At 38.6% G+C, this 19,554-nt stretch overlaps 3 protein-coding genes across 5 annotated transcripts; 2 read left to right on the top strand and 1 right to left on the bottom strand.

Moving 5' to 3' along the window:
- Positions 1-555: 555 nt before the first annotated feature.
- Positions 556-13,859, top strand: LOC126575896 (uncharacterized). Its single transcript, XM_050236917.1, has 8 exons — positions 556-649; positions 719-791; positions 1,055-1,440; positions 1,988-2,076; positions 4,391-4,628; positions 5,047-5,324; positions 5,406-7,249; positions 12,192-13,859. The coding sequence occupies exons 3-7, from the start codon at positions 1,194-1,196 to the stop codon at positions 5,496-5,498; spliced, it is 945 nt and encodes a 314-aa protein (XP_050092874.1). The 5' UTR covers positions 556-649; positions 719-791; positions 1,055-1,193; the 3' UTR covers positions 5,499-7,249; positions 12,192-13,859.
- Positions 9,085-9,729, top strand: LOC126575922 (putative ATP synthase subunit f, mitochondrial). The gene is made up of 2 exons (XM_050236943.1): positions 9,085-9,534; positions 9,596-9,729. The coding sequence occupies exon 1, from the start codon at positions 9,156-9,158 to the stop codon at positions 9,477-9,479; it is 324 nt and encodes a 107-aa protein (XP_050092900.1). The 5' UTR covers positions 9,085-9,155; the 3' UTR covers positions 9,480-9,534; positions 9,596-9,729.
- Positions 10,124-18,250, bottom strand: LOC126575822 (WW domain-containing adapter protein with coiled-coil homolog). Of its 3 annotated transcripts, none has more exons than XM_050236744.1 (11): positions 18,191-18,250; positions 17,031-17,055; positions 16,745-16,856; positions 16,532-16,678; positions 15,904-16,462; positions 15,051-15,825; positions 14,677-14,987; positions 14,367-14,617; positions 14,080-14,270; positions 13,866-13,993; positions 10,124-10,564 (listed from the first exon to the last, which is right to left on the bottom strand). In XM_050236744.1, exons 4-11 carry the CDS (start codon positions 16,581-16,583, stop codon positions 10,483-10,485), a joined length of 2,349 nt encoding a protein of 782 aa, XP_050092701.1. In that variant the 5' UTR covers positions 16,584-16,678; positions 16,745-16,856; positions 17,031-17,055; positions 18,191-18,250; the 3' UTR covers positions 10,124-10,482. The 3 variants fall into 3 exon arrangements, with proteins under 3 accessions (XP_050092701.1, XP_050092699.1, XP_050092700.1); XM_050236742.1 differs by having other exon boundaries at positions 16,532-16,681; positions 17,451-18,245; XM_050236743.1 differs by having other exon boundaries at positions 17,451-18,245.
- Positions 18,251-19,554: the final 1,304 nt, after the last annotated feature.

The raw sequence follows: 19,554 nt of genomic DNA, 5'->3' as shown, positions 1-19,554 counted from the left end.
TTAATAAAAAATAAAAGCTATTTTTATGAGCATTTGAAGGAGCTCAAAAGTAGGCGTTTTTTGCGAATCTTTGCAAACAAGCGCAAACAAATCAGCGTTGCACTTCGATTTTTCGATTTGTTTTTCCTTGAATGTATTCAAATCATGGTAACTATTGCTTATGTGTGTAGATTAAACTATTTATCATCATTTGATAAGGTACGGGTATCGAGATGGTGGTATTTCTCGTGTGGTTTAGATAGAACCGCGTATAATTTCGATGTAAATTCAAGTTTACCGTCGAAAAATGCCAACTCTTCCGTGTTAGAAAACGTCTCTGATGTGAAAGCAGCTTAGTCCTTTTCTTTCGCAAAAGTATCATAATTTTATATGCTTTGCTAATTTCAACTCATTGACTTAAACATTTTAAAACCCAAACACTTGGAAATTACGCTGAGTTTCCTCTTCAAGTGCACTTTCTTCAAAAAGTGGAAAACTCACGCTTACGATATCCTTTAGAATCTCTGCTTGTGCTACTGCGCAGAATTCATCTGAAATCAACTGTATGCATGTTCCGGATAGGTAAAAAACAGACGTTAAAGAAAGGCATGACATAGTTTTATTCTAGTAGAAATCATGGTTATAGTGTTTTGATTAGCACTTTGCTTTGGTAAAAACAAGATTGACTGAAGTTGTCGCAATTTAGTACTAATAAATACTAATGTTTTCTTATTATAAGGGGCAAGAAATCAAGAGAAATCGTGTCACTAATTAACACAACAGTGAGAGGCCTAGGGATCTTCTGTGGCAAGGTAAGACAGCTCTTCGGTCATCAAACACAATTAATTAATACTTATATAAAAAGAGAAAAATAACGAACTTAAAATCTCGGTTCAAGTGGTATTGAAGGGCATATTGATATTGGTTGTAAGAATTATAGCAGTTCTGTTTACACTATCATCCCTGAGCATGCCTGAATTTTTCAATCAATCAATCTTATGTTTCACAAAGAGTTGTGTGCTACGTGCTTTGCATAGCATTCTTCAATCATTCATTTCGGATTTTTTTTTTACAGAGGAGCGTATGAAGAAACCGCAGGCACTTCATGCGTAATATTATAAATATGTTGACTTGAAGCACGAAATTCAAAAGGATATAGTAGTGTTTTATTAAGTAAAGAGAACGCACCTCAACTCAACCAACGCAATATTGTGATGGCTCCATTTAAACTTAAATTTCGCATGGGAAGTGGGTCATCACGTAGCATATCTCAGGAGCAAGACCCTGTAATAGATAGCCAACCTTATTCTGCTAGAACGATTTCCAGCCCAGCAAAATCAAATGAACTTAGTAGTAGCATCACCCTTCAAACTGATCAGGACAAGGAAGGTGGTAGTACGAAATCCAACGATCGACGCGCTTTAATTCTTAACAATGATTCATCCGACGGCCAAAACTTAGGTAAAGGATTTTCGGGGTAAAACTAAAAGTAAAAGACTAAAATAGGTGGAGGGGCCTATTCACAGTGAGTTACTGAGTGACCGAAAAAAACACTTTTTAACTGATTAAATGTAACTTTTTCACCGCTACCCCCTTCCTTAATACATTAATTTTCGTTTCCGCATATTTGAATAAAGATTTGGTGGTAAAAGACTCAAATAGGCACCCCCACTCACGGTGAGTTACTGAGTGACCGAAAAAACACTTTTTAACTGATTAAATGTAACTTTTTCACCCCTTCCTCTTCTCTCATACATTAATTTACGTTTCCGCATATTTGAATAAAGATTTGGTTACCAAAAATGTTGAAATTAGCGATTTTTTCGGTCACTCAGTAGTTCACCGTGAGTGGGGGGCCCTTTTTAGTCTTTTACCGATTTATTTACTAGAAATATAGAAATTAGCGATTTTTTCAGTCACTCAGTAGCTCACCGTGAGTGGGGGGCCTATTTTAGTCTTTTACCCAAATATTTTATGAAACCTATAATACAAATATTTTTTTTTCCAGGATACGACAACCCCGCTTTAACTAATACAGAAGCAACAAATATTGTACCGCTTAGCCCTCCACCGTCATATGAGTATGTGCTTGAAGAAGTGAGTTAATCATCTTATTTGTTTCAAAGAAAAAAATGCAATAACCCACGGCAAACCCCACTATTAACACCGCGGTAAAAGACTAAAATAGGCCACCCCCCATTCACGGTGAATAACTGAGTGACCGAAAAACCCACTTTTTAACTAATTAAATGTATCTTTTTTCACCCCTACCCCTTCCTTAATACATTAATTTACGTTTCCGCATATTTAAATAAAGATTTGGGGTAAAAGACTAAAATAGGCCCCCACTCACGGTGAGTTACTGAGTGACAGTAAAACCCGCTTTTTAACTGATTAAATGTATTTTTCACCCCTCCCCCCTTCCCTAATACATCAATTTACGTTTCCGCTTATTATAATGTAAGTTTGTTTACTAAAAATATAAAAATTAGCGATTTTTTGGTCACTCAGTAGCTCACCGTGAGTGGGGGGGGCCCATTTTAGTCTTTCACCAGATTTAGTAACCAAAAATATTGAAACTAGCGATTTTTTCGGTCACTTAGTAGCTCACCGTGAGTGGAGGGCTTATTTTAGTCTTTTACCAACAAACCTTCTTTAAAACATGCGAAAACCTTAATAAATGTATTATGGAGGGCCACGGATGAAAAACACTTTTTTCTCACTATAGTGAATAACAGAAATCTCATGACGTCACCTGTCATTCACTATAGTGAGAAAAAAAAGTGTCACGCATGTTCGTCATGCATGCTTGACCGTGGATGGCCGCCTTTAGTCTTTCACCTTTAGCCGGCGATACATGAAGCGTAAACTCAAGCGTAAGGTGCTTATTCTGTAACTTTCGATTACGATGGCCTCAGGCGTTCAATGATTCATGCGAATTTCGAAACGTTTCGAAAACAATAAACAATTCAAAATGACAGTTTGAGGTAAAAAACCTGTAAATTAACTTGTTTTTTTCGGTATAAAAACGACTTAACCTTTGTAATAATAGTATACGATTAGCAGAAAGAAATTATTGATGCACAATCAGGACGCTATAACTGTTTTTCAGATGCTCGATGCTCGATGTAAACAGAACGCCAGCTGTCGACCACAAAAATGCACTCGACATGCAGGCGATCGTGAACACCAAATGAACACAAAATGAACCAAATGAATCGAACGCCTGAGGCCATCGTAATCGAAAGTTACAGAATAAGGTGCTTATTCTGTAACTTTCGATTACGATGGCCTCAGGCGTTCGATTCATTTGGTTCATTTTGTGTTCATTTGGTGTTCACGATCGCCTGCATGTCGAGTGCATTTTTGTGGTCGACAGCTGGCGTTCTGTTTACATCGAGCATCGAGCATCTGAAAAACAGTTATAGCGTCCTGATTGTGCATCAATAATTTCTTTCTGCTAATCGTATACTATTATTACAAAGGTTAAGTCGTTTTTATACCGAAAAAAACAAGTTAATTAACAGTTTTTTTACTTCAAACTGTCATTTTGAATTGTTTATTGTTTTCGAAACGTTTCGAAATTCGCATGAATCATCGAACGCCTGAGGCCATCGTAATCGAAAGTTACAGAATAAGCACCTAAGCACCTAAATATAGGTGCTTATTCTGTAACTTTCGATTACGATGGCCTCAGGCGTTCGATTCATTTGGTTCATTTTGTGTTCATTTGGTGTTCACGATCGCCTGCATGTCGAGTGCATTTTTGTGGTCGACAGCTGGCGTTCTGTTTACATCGAGCATCGAGCATCTGAAAAACAGTTATAGCGTCCTGATTGTGCTTCAATAATTTCTTTCTGCTAGTCGTATACTATTATAACAAAGGTTAAGTCGTTTTTGATACAGAAAAATCAAGTTAATTCACAGTTTTTTTACTCCAAACTGTCATTTTGAATTGCTTATTGTTTTCGAAACGTTTCGAAATTCGCATGAATCATTGAACGCCTGAGGCCATCGTAATCGAAAGTTACAGAATAAGCACCATAAAATTAATTTACACTTGAACATGTTTACATGACCGGGTTGAGACGTGTAATCCGAATTACACTGACCTTTAATCGACTTTTGTGAGAAAAATAGGATCTTTTTTCCGAAGAAAAAGATTAAAAACGCTAGTAATGATCACTCACTATTAATGCAAACCACGAACAGGAAATGTAGTGGGGCAAATCGCTTGCAAACAGCGTTTACGCTAGGATTTATGCTCCGTGGACCTATAATCTTTTTTACACCGTGTAAACGGCAAATGTAAACTTTTTGGCATTACATTCTGAGTTTATACGAGAGTTTACGCTTCATGTATCGCCGGCTTTTCAGTCATTTACCTTTATTTTTTATATTTAATTGACAGAATCGCCTAGCAGCATTAGACAAAGAGAGTAATCGAGCATTTAGCAACCATAGTATAGCCACGGAGAATTATGAAATGACGACTAGTATCTCGTCAAATACGGAATGCAGTACACCTTTATCTGGAAAAGAATCACCGGAAACAACTTATAAACAAGGATCTACATCAACTCCTGTTCAGGAGAATCTGTTGAATTGCGCCATTTCTTGTGATCCTTTGTATGAGCTTGACAGCGATGGTATGTAATTAAGGTGCTTATGCTGCCTGCTTATGAGGCGAAAGGTGACGCCTCCAGGTGAAAATTCATTTGGTTCATTTTGGTGTTCATTATCGCCTTTAGTCGACTGCATGCGCGACAGTGACAGCATGCGCCCATGTGGTCAATATCGCCTCAGGAGATCGCCATCGCCTCACCATCATAAGCACCTATGTTTCAGTTCAACAGTTAAAACGAAATGTATTACTCTTTGTCCACACTATAAAAATATAGGCTAATATACCGCTAGTATACGTAATTTCTATTGCCTATTCTATGTACAGCTATTAGGCTTCGGTATAATTTTCGCCAATATACTATAGCGTGGACATTGGGTAACCTCATCACCATTTTTCCTTAAAAACATCCTAAAAACTGTTTGCAAACCCCTTTTTACCAGGAAATACACAACGAGTGGCCCCTAACGACCTTGCAAAAGAAAATGAGGATGTATTATCTACCGATGAAGAAAGTAGCTCGTACAGCAGTTCACATCAAATTTATGAACAACACAAAAATTATATCACGTCTGAAGTAAAAGGCCCAGAGATTCTTTACAAATCCAGCAAACAACTTTATAAGGCAATGGCTAAAGAATGTGGAATTACGTGCAAGATGTCCGATCAATGCCGTTGCCTGGATTGCCAAAGCCGATATTTTGATTGTGAATACGACCAGGTGAGATCATAGTTGTCATGATGATAGTCGTTGATCGAATGAACAATTAAACTAACGCTAGCAATTTAATTTTCAACGCAGAATGAACACGAAAAAACAGATGGTGGACTAAGTGCGGGAACACCTATGTTTATCAGCGAAGTAATGCACGGAGCGGCATGCATTATACTATAATTGATAAACTAAGGTAGATAAAGGTGCTTATTATGGACGGGCGATTTCGTTCGCCTCCAGGCGATCATTCATAGGTGCTTATTCTCCCATTCTCTACGCCTCCTAGTGACGCCTCTAGGGTTTGTCGATTGTTTGCTCGATTTTCGAATCTTCAACTCGTTGTTTCGAATAGTTTCGAAATCAATAAACAATCCAAAATGACGGTTGGCCTTTACTGGAGCCTTGCTCGTAGTGCCCCCTCGCTAAGTCTTTGTTGCTTCGCATCAAATCAATAAGCAGCAGAAACTGCCGCTGGTTCGTTTTTTTTTTGTTTGGCATTGTCCAAACCTTGAGAAAAACACTGTAATTACCTTTATTTTATCTGCATCACATACGACTTACCCTTTTTAATAATCGTATACAATTAGCAGGAAGAAATTATTGATGCACAATCAGGATGTTATAACCGTTTTTCTGATCCAACCGTGCAGATGCTCGATGTAAACAAAACGCCTGCTGTCGATCACAAAAATGCACACGAAAGTAGTCGTAGATGAACACCAAAATAAGCACAAACATGAACCAAATGAATTACGCCTAGAGAATGTCGGCGTAACGACTGGGAGAATAGCACCGAATATTAGGTGCGGCTGATTACATTTTTGGTTTTTCACTCTGCTCAGATTGTTCAATCATAATTGAAATAACAAGTAATAACCAAAGAAATGTTTTAAAAGTCAGTGAAGAGAGAAACCCACCATGTATATGTAAATCATTATGGGTGCAAATATGACCAACAAACCAATAGAGCGCTTTTGAATAGATCGACATCTTAATTTAAACTAATTGCTTTTATTGTTCAGCTAAAAAATGCTGTATAGATCTTTAATTTATGCATAATTTCAAGAAAGAAAACAGAAAATAAGAAAAGTAACCGAACCAATTACACCATAATTCAAATATTACACCACAATTTCGTTTTGATGGTTACTCCACACACCTTTTGGATGCGGCACCCGGCTTTCAGATCGATGATCGATGTAAACAAAACGCCTGCTGTCGATCACAAAAATGGGTAAACGCAAAGTGTTTTAACTATAAAGCCGGCGATACATGAAGCGTAAACTCTCGTATAAACTCAGAGTGTAAAGCCGGCGATACATGAAGCGTAAACTCAAGCGTAAATATAAAATTAATTTACACTTGAACATGTTTACATGACCGGGTTGAGACGCGTAATCCGAATTACACTGAACTTTAATCGACTTTTGTGAGAAAAATAGAATCTTTTTTCCAAAGAAAAAGATTAAAAACGCTAGTAATGAACACTCACTATTAATGCAAACCACGAACAGGAAATGTAGTGGGGCAAATCGCTTGCAAACAGCGTTTACGCTAGGATTTATGCTCCGTGGACCTATAATCTCTTTTACATCGTGTAAACGGCAAATGTAAACTTTTTGGCATTACATTCTGAGTTTATACGAGAGTTTACGCTTCGTGTATTCCGGCCTTAATGCCAAAAAGATTATACTTATGTCAAAAAGATTATAGGCCCGCGGAGCGTAAATCCGAGCGTAAAAGCAAGCGTAAACACAGCACCAACATGAAGCGTAGCGTTATGATGAATTGAATGTTCTACAATCGCTAATATACAGTAAAAACATCTTTAAATATAAAAAAGATGTTCAGAAATCAACTTATCTCGTCGATTTCTGTTTTTTGTGGCCAAAAATACATGTAATTGATGTAATAGCATAGTGTAATTGCAGGTGCACGAATGTAATTACAGTTGACGTTTCGGTATAAACTTTTATGCGATTATGCCTGCCACACGAAGCGTAAACTTTTTGGCATTACATTCTGAGTTTATACGAGAGTTTACGCTTCGTGTATTCCTGCCTTAACAGGTGAAGTCATAGCACTTCACTCGCCGCCATATTGGACTTCAGCAGCTGTCAAATACATGTTTACCAAATCGACAGAAAGCGTTTGGTGATACGAAGGATATCCGGAAATTTTCAATGATTTTGTCAGATATAGTATCGCTTTTGCTCGTTTAAATGATTCATACTCATTGTTTTCAACAAACGAGCGAGTGATCGATCACTTACGGGGTTCCGTGGGGCTGTTGGCCGCGGATCCGTGGGGCACCGTTTCTAGCGAGCATCATCCGCCGGAAGCGCCCAAATCATCAGTGCTGTCTCGCGAAGGGATTGGAAACTTGACCTTTTACACATTTAGAATCAGAATTCTTAAAAACTTGGAAAACTTGAACCTTCGAAACAGATTTCCTACTCCTCAAATCGAAAACAGCATCTCTGATTTCAAGCAAAACAATCTTTCAGAAGCCTACACAACCTTTCAGTTTTTTCATTCATTTTTCTAATCTTCGCGAGGGATTGTTCGGGTTGACTTCACCTGGTTAATTGACACATCTTGGTGAAGTCATAGCAATTTGACATAAAGCACCAAACGTTAAATAACTGTCAGCTGTTTACGTTCATCACCAACCAACGTGCGTTTGAATCCGGTAAAGTTCAATGGTTTTATCAGGCATATTAGGTACTTTTGCCTGTTTAAATGATACATTTCCTAAATTTAGATCAAACGAGCAGTTCCTTGAACTCGAACTTGGATTTTTTACTTCTCAAAGCGAATACAGCGTCTCCAACGCAACCAAAACAAGGGCACGAACTGTCAGTTTTGCTCATTCGTTCTAATCGTCGCGAACGATTTTGTTCGGGATGACTTCTCCTGGTTAATTGACACATCTTGATGAACACCGAAATAAGCACAAACATGAACCAAATGAATTACGCCTAGAAAATGCAGGCGTAGAGACTGGGAGAATAAGCAATTTTATGGTGCTTATTCTGTAACTTGCGATTACGATGGCCCCTAGGCGATGAGTCATTTGGTTCATTTTGTGTTCATTTTTGTGTTCGTGATCGCCTGCATGTCGAGTTCATTTTTGTGGTCGACAGCTGGCGTTCTGTTTACATCGAGCATCGAGCATCTGAAAAACAGTTATAGCGTCCTGATTTTGCATCAATAATTTCTTTCTGCTAATTGTATACTATTATTACAAAGGTTATGTCGTTTTTGTTACAGAAAAATCTAGTTAATTCACAGTTTTTTTTACTTCAAACTGTCATTTTGAATTGTTTATTGTTTTCGAAACGTTTCGAAACAACGAGTTGAAGTTTCGAAATTCGCATGAATCATCGAACGCCTGAGGCCATCGTAAACGCTGTTTGCAAGCGATTTGCCTCACTATATTTCCTGTTTGTGGTTTGTATTAATAGTGAGTGATCATTACTAGCGTTTTTAATCTTTTTCTTCGGAAAAAAGATCCTATTTTTCTCACAAAAGTCGGTAAAAGTTCAGTGTAATTCAGATTACACGTCTCAACCCGGTCATGTAAACATGTTCAAGTGTAAATTAATTTTTTATTTACGCTTGAGTTTACGCTTCATGTATCCCCGGCTACACACTTTGCTTTGGCCCACGTGAAATGCGGCTGATTCTGTCAAAAATGAAATCCAGTATGTCGGCAAAGAAAATGCCAAGCTTCACATGATTTTATAGAACACCTTGGACCAGCCCAGAGACACTTCATTTTGTCATTTCCAACTGCTAGTCGACGAGACAGGGTGAAAGATCTGCTGCGAGAAAATGGCCATCGGAGATTATCCAGCGGAGTACAATCCCAAGATCCACGGACCCTACGATCCGGCTCGTTTTTACGGCAAACTAGATACTCCATTCGGACAGGTGAAGGTTGGTGAAATTGGAGCTTGGTTGGGACGCCGAGAAAAGAGTCCTCGGGCATTGGCCGGGGTTTTCAGCCGTACGTTCTGGAGATGGCAACACAAGTACATGCAGCCGAAGCGTACCGGAATTGCTCCGTTCTTCCAAGTAATCGTCGGGGGAATGGTGTTCTTCTACGCCATTAATTACGGCAAGCTGAAACATCATCGCAATTACAAGTATCACTAAAGGTAAACTGCGACAAGCCCGGTGTTCGACTCCACATTGAGCAAAATTGTAGCACGTAAGTAAAGTTGCCCGAAGAATTTTGACAAGTTACATAATAAAGATATTTTCATTTTTAGAACTTCGCTCTTTCAATGGTAGGGAACTATGCTGGATGGGCTAATAGTGAACTCTTGGTTGGAGTAAAAATGAAACGAAAAAAAAATTATGTAATGAGTTGATAATAAACATCCCAACATATAGTAAACGTAAACTTTAGGTGTAGAGCTGTGCACCATCAAATTTGTATCAACATCATATCTCGATCCATTGAGTTTACTCAAATACTGATTTTCGGGGGACCAGCATTTGCGAAATGAAGGTGCTTATGATGGTGAGGCGATAATGACCACAATGACGCATGCTGTCGCTGGCGCCCCTTTACTGGGTACTATATGCGATAATGAACAGTAAAATTAACCAAGTACCTTCGGTAAAAGGCTGAAGGGAAAAATCCACTGTTAGCACTCCTCTCGCGTGAGTGCCTTTTTCGCGTGCTCTTTTTTGCACAGTTGCAGAACTTTAAATCATAAAATAAGGTATTGGGAAGGAGGTAGGGGTGTTTTCTGTTCTAAACTTTTCTTCTACCACCAGAACTTAAACCTTCCTTCCGCAAACAATGGAAATAGTATTTATTGGTTTAATTTACATTAACGTTATTGCTCATATCATACTAGCAGCATCGATATTTTACAAAGCATTTATGTTACCACCACATATAAAACATATGGCATTTGTTCAGTTATTTTATAAATCTCACAATTTTTGCGCAATTTCTTAGTGTGTATCATAGAATATTGATTCAATTTTCTAGTTTTTTATGTCCTTAAGAAGTTTATGTATTGTATGAATTTATGATTTTTTATTTCATTTGCTTAATTGTATTACAAACTTCTAAACATACAACATTTCTCCTTTTTAGTTTATAATATTTTGCTGCTATATGTTTTCCATAGTTACATTATTGCTATAGATCATCTGATGACATAAATGAGTTTTCCGATTTGGAATCTTCCAATCTACGAATTTGCTGGCGTAGATACATAATCCTGCAATGGAGAATCGTGAGACATTAATTGATTTTGAATTATTACAACTGATTTTGTAATTTCTTCGGATTACTGTTCACATTTATTCTAATTTTAATTGATTAAGCAGAGTAGCAAGTTATATTCATATTGGAATCATCTCCAAAATAATTTTAACAGCCAAATCACCTGTCCCTTTTCAGTATTATTTGAAGGAACTATATTTACATTACAATCACATCTGGTAATAACACTGTTTATGATTTGTTTACGAGTGTTGCAACGACAAATGCAGGTCTGCAGAAACTCCAGCTTCATCGGAACCGCGAATCGTGTGTGCGAACAGTAGCGGTAGAAACGCACCGCAAAGCGAGAGCGAGGCATAAGGGATCATAACAGATATGCGCGAAATGTAGATAAGTCGTAACTCGTTATTTGTGAATTGTGCTAGCTTAGTGTGTAGATCTTGCGCGGAATGTCCTGTTTAGCGGTAAACTATGACGTGTCAAAGCAGTTGTAGTTTTGGGAACAATCGGCTCGTCCCAGAGTAGCTTATAGGAAAATGTTCTGGGAGGTTGAATGGTTGAATAATTCACTTTTCATATAGTATGCAAAAAAGGTTATTCATCCCTGCAACGAACTGAATTTTTTTCAGAACTTAAAATGTCCATTCCGATAATTACCTAGTGCAGTAGCTTCAATAAATTGGTGGCGCTTATTTTATAAAGTGCATGCAAAACCAGTTATACACAAAAGAACTGTATAACAAAATGACGAGTTAGTTCGGCCAACAAGTCAAGGTCAATTAACCAAATAAAAAGAATCAGACCATAGTAATAAAATAAGAAAGTAAGGTGCTTATTCTGTAACTTTCGATTACGATGGCCTCAGGCGTTCGATGATTCATGCGAATTTCGAAACGTTTCGAAAACAATAAACAATTCAAAATGACAGTTTGAAGTAAAAAAACTGTGAATTAACTTGTTTTTTTCGGTATAAAAACGACTTAACCTTTGTAATAATAGTATACGATTAGCAGAAAGAAATTATTGATGCACAATCAGGACGCTATAACTGTTTTTCAGATGCTCGATGCTCGATGTAAACAGAACGCCAGCTGTCGACCACAAAAATGCACTCGACATGCAGGCGATCGTGAACACCAAATGAACACAAAATGAACCAAATGAATCGAACGCCTGAGGCCATCGTAATCGAAAGTTACAGAATAAGCACCTAAAGCTCATTTCAAACTCTAAAATAATGGAAAATTGGAGGTTTTAGAACATCCGCTAAAGATGTTGATGGAACCTTATTGAAATCATTTATTTTTCAAGAATGTTAAGCTAAGGATACACGAAGCGTAAAATCTAGTATAAACTCAGAGTGTAATGCCGAAAAGATTATACTTATGTCAAAAAGATTATAGGCCCGCGGAGCGTAAATCCGAGCGTAAAAGCAAGCGTAAACACAGCACCAACATGTAGCGTAGCGTTATAAAGAATTGAATGTTCTACAATCGCTAATATACAGTAAAAACATCTTAAAATATATAAAAAGATGTTCAGAAATCAACTTATCTCGTCGATTGATGTTCTTTGTGGCCAGAAACACATGTAATTGATGTAATAGCATAGTGTAATCTCAGGTGCACGAATGTAATTGCAGTTGACGTTTCGGTATAAACTTTTATTCGATTATGCCTGCCACACGAAGCGTAAACTTTTTGGCACTACACTCTGAGTTTACGCTTCGTCTATCCTAGGCTTTATGTGTGTCATTCGTGGCGATAAAAGCCATGAAATGGCATTCAATAGATGAGAGAAAATAAATATAGTTATTTGAATGATTTGAAACGAAATCTTTCCAGTTACTTTCTACGTGCTGAAGATAAGTGAAGATACACATTCTACAATGCTAAAAATCATAAGATTGAAAAGAACACACATACGCGACGGGAATATATGGGGTCATTCGAAGCAGCAAAATCGTGCATTCGCTTTTGGAGATATATACACCCCGTGTCTAATATACAGGGCTACTGATATGAAGTTACCGATTTAAACACCATTACATTAATAATCGTGTTAAACTATTTTTAATTGATTTCAAAGACAAACTTTGTTTTAAAATAATCAGTTTTTCAAAAACCATTCACTTTAGTTCGATGTGGCCACATTTCACTAGGCTATTTCCTTCTTAAGGGAAAAAGTTGATGTTGCACGAATGTGATCCTGCGGTATTTTGGCCCATTCTCATACAATCGATTACTTTAGCGCATCCATACTGGCTTATTTTCTAGTCCTCACCTTGCTCCTCAACTTGGACCAGATGGAATGTTCCATCGGATTTGCGTCTGGCGAAATCGAAATCCACTGTGTGGACGAAATGAAGTGTGGAACATGATTTTTTAACCATTCTTGGTTCGCACGAGCTTTATGAGACGATTCCGAGTCTTGTAGGAACGTCCATGGTCTGCGACCGAAATGATTACGTGTCCACGGCTCTAAAGCACTTTCTGAAACATATTATCGATTCCAAGATCGATGAAAACAGTTGGAGAGCGCTCATCAGCGTTTACAGCGGTCCAAACCATTTATTGCGATGGGACATTGCTACGAGTGGCCGTACTTAGGCTCAAATTGAAGTATGAACCGTCGGTCAAGTAAACACGATCGTTTTTAGAGTTTATGGACGGAGAACACAATGTTTGAAAATTCGTCACATTCGTGCAGCATCAACTTTTTTTACCGTTTGAGGGCTTCTTCTTTACAGCGCCTAGTCTTCTGATATTTACAGCACCTAGTTGAAATATTATAATATTATATAATACACAATGAGGCGATGGAGAAGCCGATACAACGCGGAGCTGCACGCATTGTATGACGATTTCAATGTCGCACAGCTCACTAGCCCGGCTTCGGTGGGCTGGGCACGTCATGAGAATGGCAGAGCACGACCCGGCCCGTAAAATCTTCTTAGGCATTCCGGATGGACAGAAGGGACGTAAGGGGGCAATCAATGCTCCAATATCAACTTATTCGTAAAACTTATTCGTGGGTACTTTAAGGCCAAAATTGGTGGGGTCCAGTGTACCACCAATACAATGAACCTTACAGTCTACACGAGCACAGCAACGATAATGGTAGTAGGTATCAACTTTGCAGTCGTGAAAGCTTTGCTCACTGAATAGAACCATTTTACCAAACAACGAACCGAACGTAATAACGAAAATTCGAATCTCTTACTAGAATTCATTTCTAGAAGATTGCGAAATCATAATTATTATAAAACAGAAAAAAATCAACAATAGTCTACTTACTTTTGTTCCTGCAGTGTTGCAGTAATTTCTGTTATTCTAACTAAACTTCTAGCGCATTTTAACTCAGCAGAAACTTTGCTGCATTGAAGATCGCCTAAAATGTGTGCCTCTTCGGAAAGCTTTTGTATCTGGGGAAAAAATAAGTAGGTTTCAATTCTTACAAATAAAATTACCGCAAAGCAATTACAAGTTTTGCCAACATTTTAAAACTTACTGTTTTTTCTAATATTTCCGAAGGCCATCCAGTGACGTGGGATATAAGATCTGCCCGGAAGTATTTGGCTAAAGTAGGTGTTAAATTTGGACCTTGGGCTCTACCAGATTGGGAAGATGCCATGACACTTTGCAAGCTGCTAACGGCGCTGGTTGGTGTAGACGAAAGGCCGGCGTTATTCAGCCCCACGTCTTTTGTTTTAAATGATATTAGAATACATGATCAGTGATGAGACAACAGTAAATTAATATATATTTTTTTACGACAAGCTGAGATATTGTGCTTACATTTTCTATGATCACTTATGGGTACTTCCAGCTCCTGTGTTGGAGTTGGCGGTCCGTCCCCTGTTTGTGTTACATTTCCAGTGTTACCCAGCATAGCGCATGTGTTCATCATACTAGAATCTCTGCCAATATGACTATTTACCGTGATGCCAGGCGTGTTATGGTTTATGTGGATCCCGGATAACGACGATGCATGTACAGGGTGTGCGATATTAGCAACATTGAACAAGGGAGAGTTCAATGCATGCTCCCTTAAAAAATCATGCATAAGCTAAACAAAACTTAAATACTATAGATCTTGTATGCTTACCTTAAATTTCCCACTGCGTTTGTTAAATCTGTGGTAGTTCCTGAAATCAACTGACGAGATTGCTGCTGCATCATGAGTGCATTGTTAATTGTCTGCAGTGCTTTTTGCGGATTGAGGTCATTATGTTCTATGGACTTGATACCGGTTATTTGCGAAAGAATCTTTGGCAAACCTGCCAACGACGTAGGCACACTTATTCCACTCAAACCGCCTGATGGAGACATGTTTGTAGACAGACTATTCTGAATGTGTGGTGATTTTTGGGCCAGGCTGCATACTTGTTGCTGTGAGTGGAGGTTTGTTGGAAGATGCTAAACGGGAATGACCAATTAAGAATGATTAATATGACCTATGACAGCTTTCATTATACGCACCGTTATAGCCGACGGTGGGCCAGGTGTATTTGATGAAATCATTCCTATATCAGAAGTAGTCCCTTGTGATGAATTTAAAGATGAACTGGCACCATGTGTAGAATAACCCAGAGAGGGCGACGACACACTATTTGCAGATGATGAAGAAGATGAAGACGATGAACTGGAAGATGCTATGCTGTAGAGCGGTTGTTGCTGTTGCTGATGATTTGAGGACACTGAATTTACAATCGTTGATACAGTGTGGGTTGCAGCTGAATTTGGTCCAACCATTCGTTGTGATTGGCAAGATAAATTCAGCCCTTGAGCATCAGAGACGGCTTCATTAGCAACGATCGGAGCACAAGATTGAACAAAAGTAGAATTTCCACTCAACGAAGATCCTCGATTGCTGCTACCTACATTACCAACTGCGGAACCATTATTAGCTGCATGAGCATTGCTCTGCAGAAGCTGCTGCTGTTGATTTATGATAGGTGTGTTCGAGTGTGAATAACTAGCCTCAGAAGTTGGCGTTGAGTCACCCGGACTAGCATTCGCATCCAAATTATCCCCATCAAAACGCCTTCTATGAGAAGTGATTGATGATTCGTGTGTTTGCCAACGACCGCGTGAATTGATTTTGCTGCTACTACTACTGTTTGAATGCTTTCCATAGGACGACGAGGCTGTCGAGCGGTTTAGTGTTGAAGATGTGTAGCGTTCATCCCGTTCCCTGTCGCGTTCTCTTTCCTTCTCACGATATTCGCGAAGCTGGTCTTTAGGTAATACTCGACTGTTGTGCAAAATTCAAATATGTTAGATAAACATTTTAACTATCGATCGAGAGAACTAAATGTTACATGATGCGTACCTTTCTTTTTCGATCCATTCGCGGGGTTTTTCCCATTGAGATACCTCGGTTTTGCAATTGTAATAATACTTTTTGCCCGACGAGCTCACATGTTCACTCCAATCACCTACGCGATTTACACGATCTCGCTCATTGCTTCCAACAGTATTACTAATAGCATTGCCAAGACCTCCCTGACTGATGTTAGCGGTGGACGCCGTGTTGGACGTCGCGTTCGTCAATCCCGTTACGCCAGCATGATTGGAGACTAAGGTGCTTTGTAAACTTGCCACCGAGCTGTTGAGCGCTCCACTTACACTAGTGTTGCTACAATTTGCAGCTCCGATTGGCAGGACACAACCACTGCTCGCGCTGCTTCGATCGCGTTCGCGTTCCCGCACTCTGTCTCTATCACGTTCCCGTTCTCGTTCGATTCGGTCACGATCTCGTTCACGTTCCCTGTCATCACTAGGAGCACTTCTTTTATCCACTAAAGTAACCATTTTCATCCTCCTATCATGAAAACTTCTGTGATCTGAATCCCTTTCGCTTCGGCTTCGCTTTGGTGATCGCAGAGAATCTGAAACGTTGTCATTAAACGAAAAAATTAAATAATTGAATGTGTTATTTGCGTGTTACTATCATTTACCGGAATATTTGTCTTTCTTATAATCGCGATCGCCACGTTCCTTTTCGCGCATTTTTCCCAGGGTATATGCCGAAGACGAATATCTGTCCCGATCCCTTTCTCTTTCGCGATCACGTTCTCGATCTCTATCTCGATCCCTTGGGGAATCTGCTAATAAACATAAACATTATCCATCGTAGAAATAATACGTCCCAGTCGCTAACTTGTTATTACCATTATTTATGGACCCTCCGACCGGTGAGCTATCATGATCTCTGGTATAGGTTAGCGATCGTGAACTGGTTTCTCGTTCGTAATCCCGCTTTGAAGAACTATATTTTGAATTCTACAATATGAAACAAAAAATCAAGCACTAAAGATCATCCAATTGTTGTAGCCAACAGTATCGGTAGCATCAGGGAATGTCTTAAGAAGCATGCTTTTTTAAGCTTCTATGAAATAGTCTAAATCGCGACTATTACTCAGCAGCTAGCTATCATATTGCATTGTTCTGAATTACCTGGTACTGATGAGATTGATGATACCTGAAATGAAAATAAATAAAGGCAAAAATTGAATGTAATTATCTGCAAATATCCTATTGCTTTTCATTCTGATCCAATGCTATTCGAACAACAGCATAACATAATCTAGTTTGGACACTCCTTTTTTCAATTTTAAAACTATTGTAATGGATTTGGGCACTGGCTAATAAGAATCAATGACTATTGTAATAGTGAAAATAAGACTGCTAAACAATGCGTAACTGGAAGTTATTATACACAGCCCCGGTATTGGATATTCCATATATTTTCTTAAGTATAGCAATCGCGCCGATGCACATTGCCGGGAAGAGGATATTATGCTGCTGATGTTACACATTTGGAGGAAAAGGGTTATGCGTAAATTGTTAGAAGAAAACGAATTAATAAACAATTACCCATCGCTTAACAAACGCTGCGGTTTCCTGGCATGCATTACCATTTAATGCCGTAAATATTTCTTATTGCTATAGGTTTTCTGTTTTTTCGCTATTCACTGCCCTTACATGCAAGATGCACAGGCGCGTTTGCAAGTACACCTCGGAATTGGTAAGTTACAGAATTTGAAGCCTATTTGTCTGAAATTCTGGTGACATGCAAAATAGATGCATGCAAAATGCGGCTATTTGTTGGAATCAACCCACCAAAACTTAAATCGTATAAAACCCTATGCTCGAATTACAGGATGAAAATAATTGGCGATAAATTGGCCAATACATAAAGCCTGGCTCCGCAGGATCTCGTTTGGTTTGAAAGAAAACTTTCTTCAAGATAAAAAAAATTGTGGATGCTACGCTTTATGAATGCCTCGATCGATTTTGTTTCGGAAGTTGTAGCCCTTTTGCAGATGGTTTGCTACACTACGTATGAGCACTTGCAAATTCCCAAACTTAATCGTAAAGAAAACAGAAGAAGAATCACAAATTGTTGTAAGAGCCCACCAGCAGCTCTGAAAAGATTTTACAAATTCAGCTGTACGCCGCCATCACTGAATTTAGGGCAAGTTTTGCATCCAAAATTGAAGCACGAAAATTTCTCGATGGGTGTTGATTAAAAAAAACTATCCAGGCTGATTTGTAAATGTACTTGGAAAGCGAGAAGACTTGAGTACTTTTCAAAGCTATTTTAATTTACGAACAAGTATCAAGGTGGTTTATGGTGAAAGATGGAAGAATCTTTGATGTTCCACTTTTTTTTTCCTTCCCGCTTGGCTCTTTTCTGAGTTGTGCTTTTGCGATGTGTTTCGATATAAGTGTTGAAACGTGATTGAAATTAAAGCGTGCTTGAATAAATCACTATCCCGGTTAACAAAGATTTTTAGCTCCAACCAAAGTGTATTACGGAAACAGGTGAAGTCATAGCAATTTGACATAAAGCAGCAAACATCAAATAACTGACAGCTGTTTACGTTCATCACCAAACCAGCGTGCGTTTGATTCCGAAAAAGTTCAATGGTTTTATCAGGCATATTATGTACTTTTGCCTGTTTAAATGATATATTTCCTGATTTTAGATCGAACGAGCAGTTCCTTAGCCGGCGATACATGAAGCGTAAACTCAAGCGTAAATATAAAATTAATTTACACTTGAACATGTTTACATGACCGGGTTGAGACGTGTAATCCGAATTACTCTGAACTTTAATCGACTTTTGTGAGAAAAATAGGATCTTTTTTCCGAAGAAAAAGATTAAAAACGCTAGTAATGATCACTCACTGTTAATGCAAACCACAAACAGGAAATATAGAGAGGCAAATCGCTTGCAAACAGCGTTTACGCTAGGATTTATGCTCCGTGGACCTATAATCTTTTTTACACCGTGTAAACGGCAATTGTAAACTTTTTGGCATTAAGCCGGCGATACATGAAGCGTAAACTCTCGTATAAACTCAGAATGTAATGCCAAAAAGTTTACATTTGCCGTTTACACGGTGTAAATAGATTATAGGTCCACGGAGCATAAATTAACTAGCGTAAACGCTGTTTGCAAGCGATTTGCCCCACTACATTTCCTGTTTGTGGTTTGCATTAATAGTGGGTGATCATTACTAGCGCTTATAATTTTTTTCTTCGGAAAAAAGATCCTATTTTTCTCACAAAAGTCGATTAAAGGTCAGTGTAATTCGGATTACACGTCTCAACCCGGTCATGTAAACATGTTCAAGTGTAAATTAATTTTATATTTACGCTTGAGTTTACGCTTCATGTATCGCCGGCTTTACATTCTGAGTTTATACGAGAGTTTACGCTTCGTGTATTCCGGCCTCTTGAACTTTTCTTTGCGGATTTTTTACTTCCCGGTTGACAAATTTTTTGTTCGAGCAGTACATTTTTTTCTTTCGAGTACATGCTATCTCTTTCACTCCTACGGTTTGTTTTGATGCTGTCTCACCACTCGATCACTCACGAGCGCTGCGTAAAGGACACGGCGAACGAAAGAGGAAGGTGAAAATTTCTGCTAAGGCCTGGATCCAACATGGCGTCAGTTGAAAACGACGCGCA

Source organism: Anopheles aquasalis, chromosome 3 (assembly GCF_943734665.1).
Source record: "Anopheles aquasalis chromosome 3, idAnoAquaMG_Q_19, whole genome shotgun sequence".
NCBI classification, from domain to species: domain Eukaryota; kingdom Metazoa; phylum Arthropoda; class Insecta; order Diptera; family Culicidae; genus Anopheles; species Anopheles aquasalis.
The sequence above is the reverse complement of the archived record's forward strand: the minus strand, read 5'-3'. Positions and strand labels throughout refer to the sequence as shown.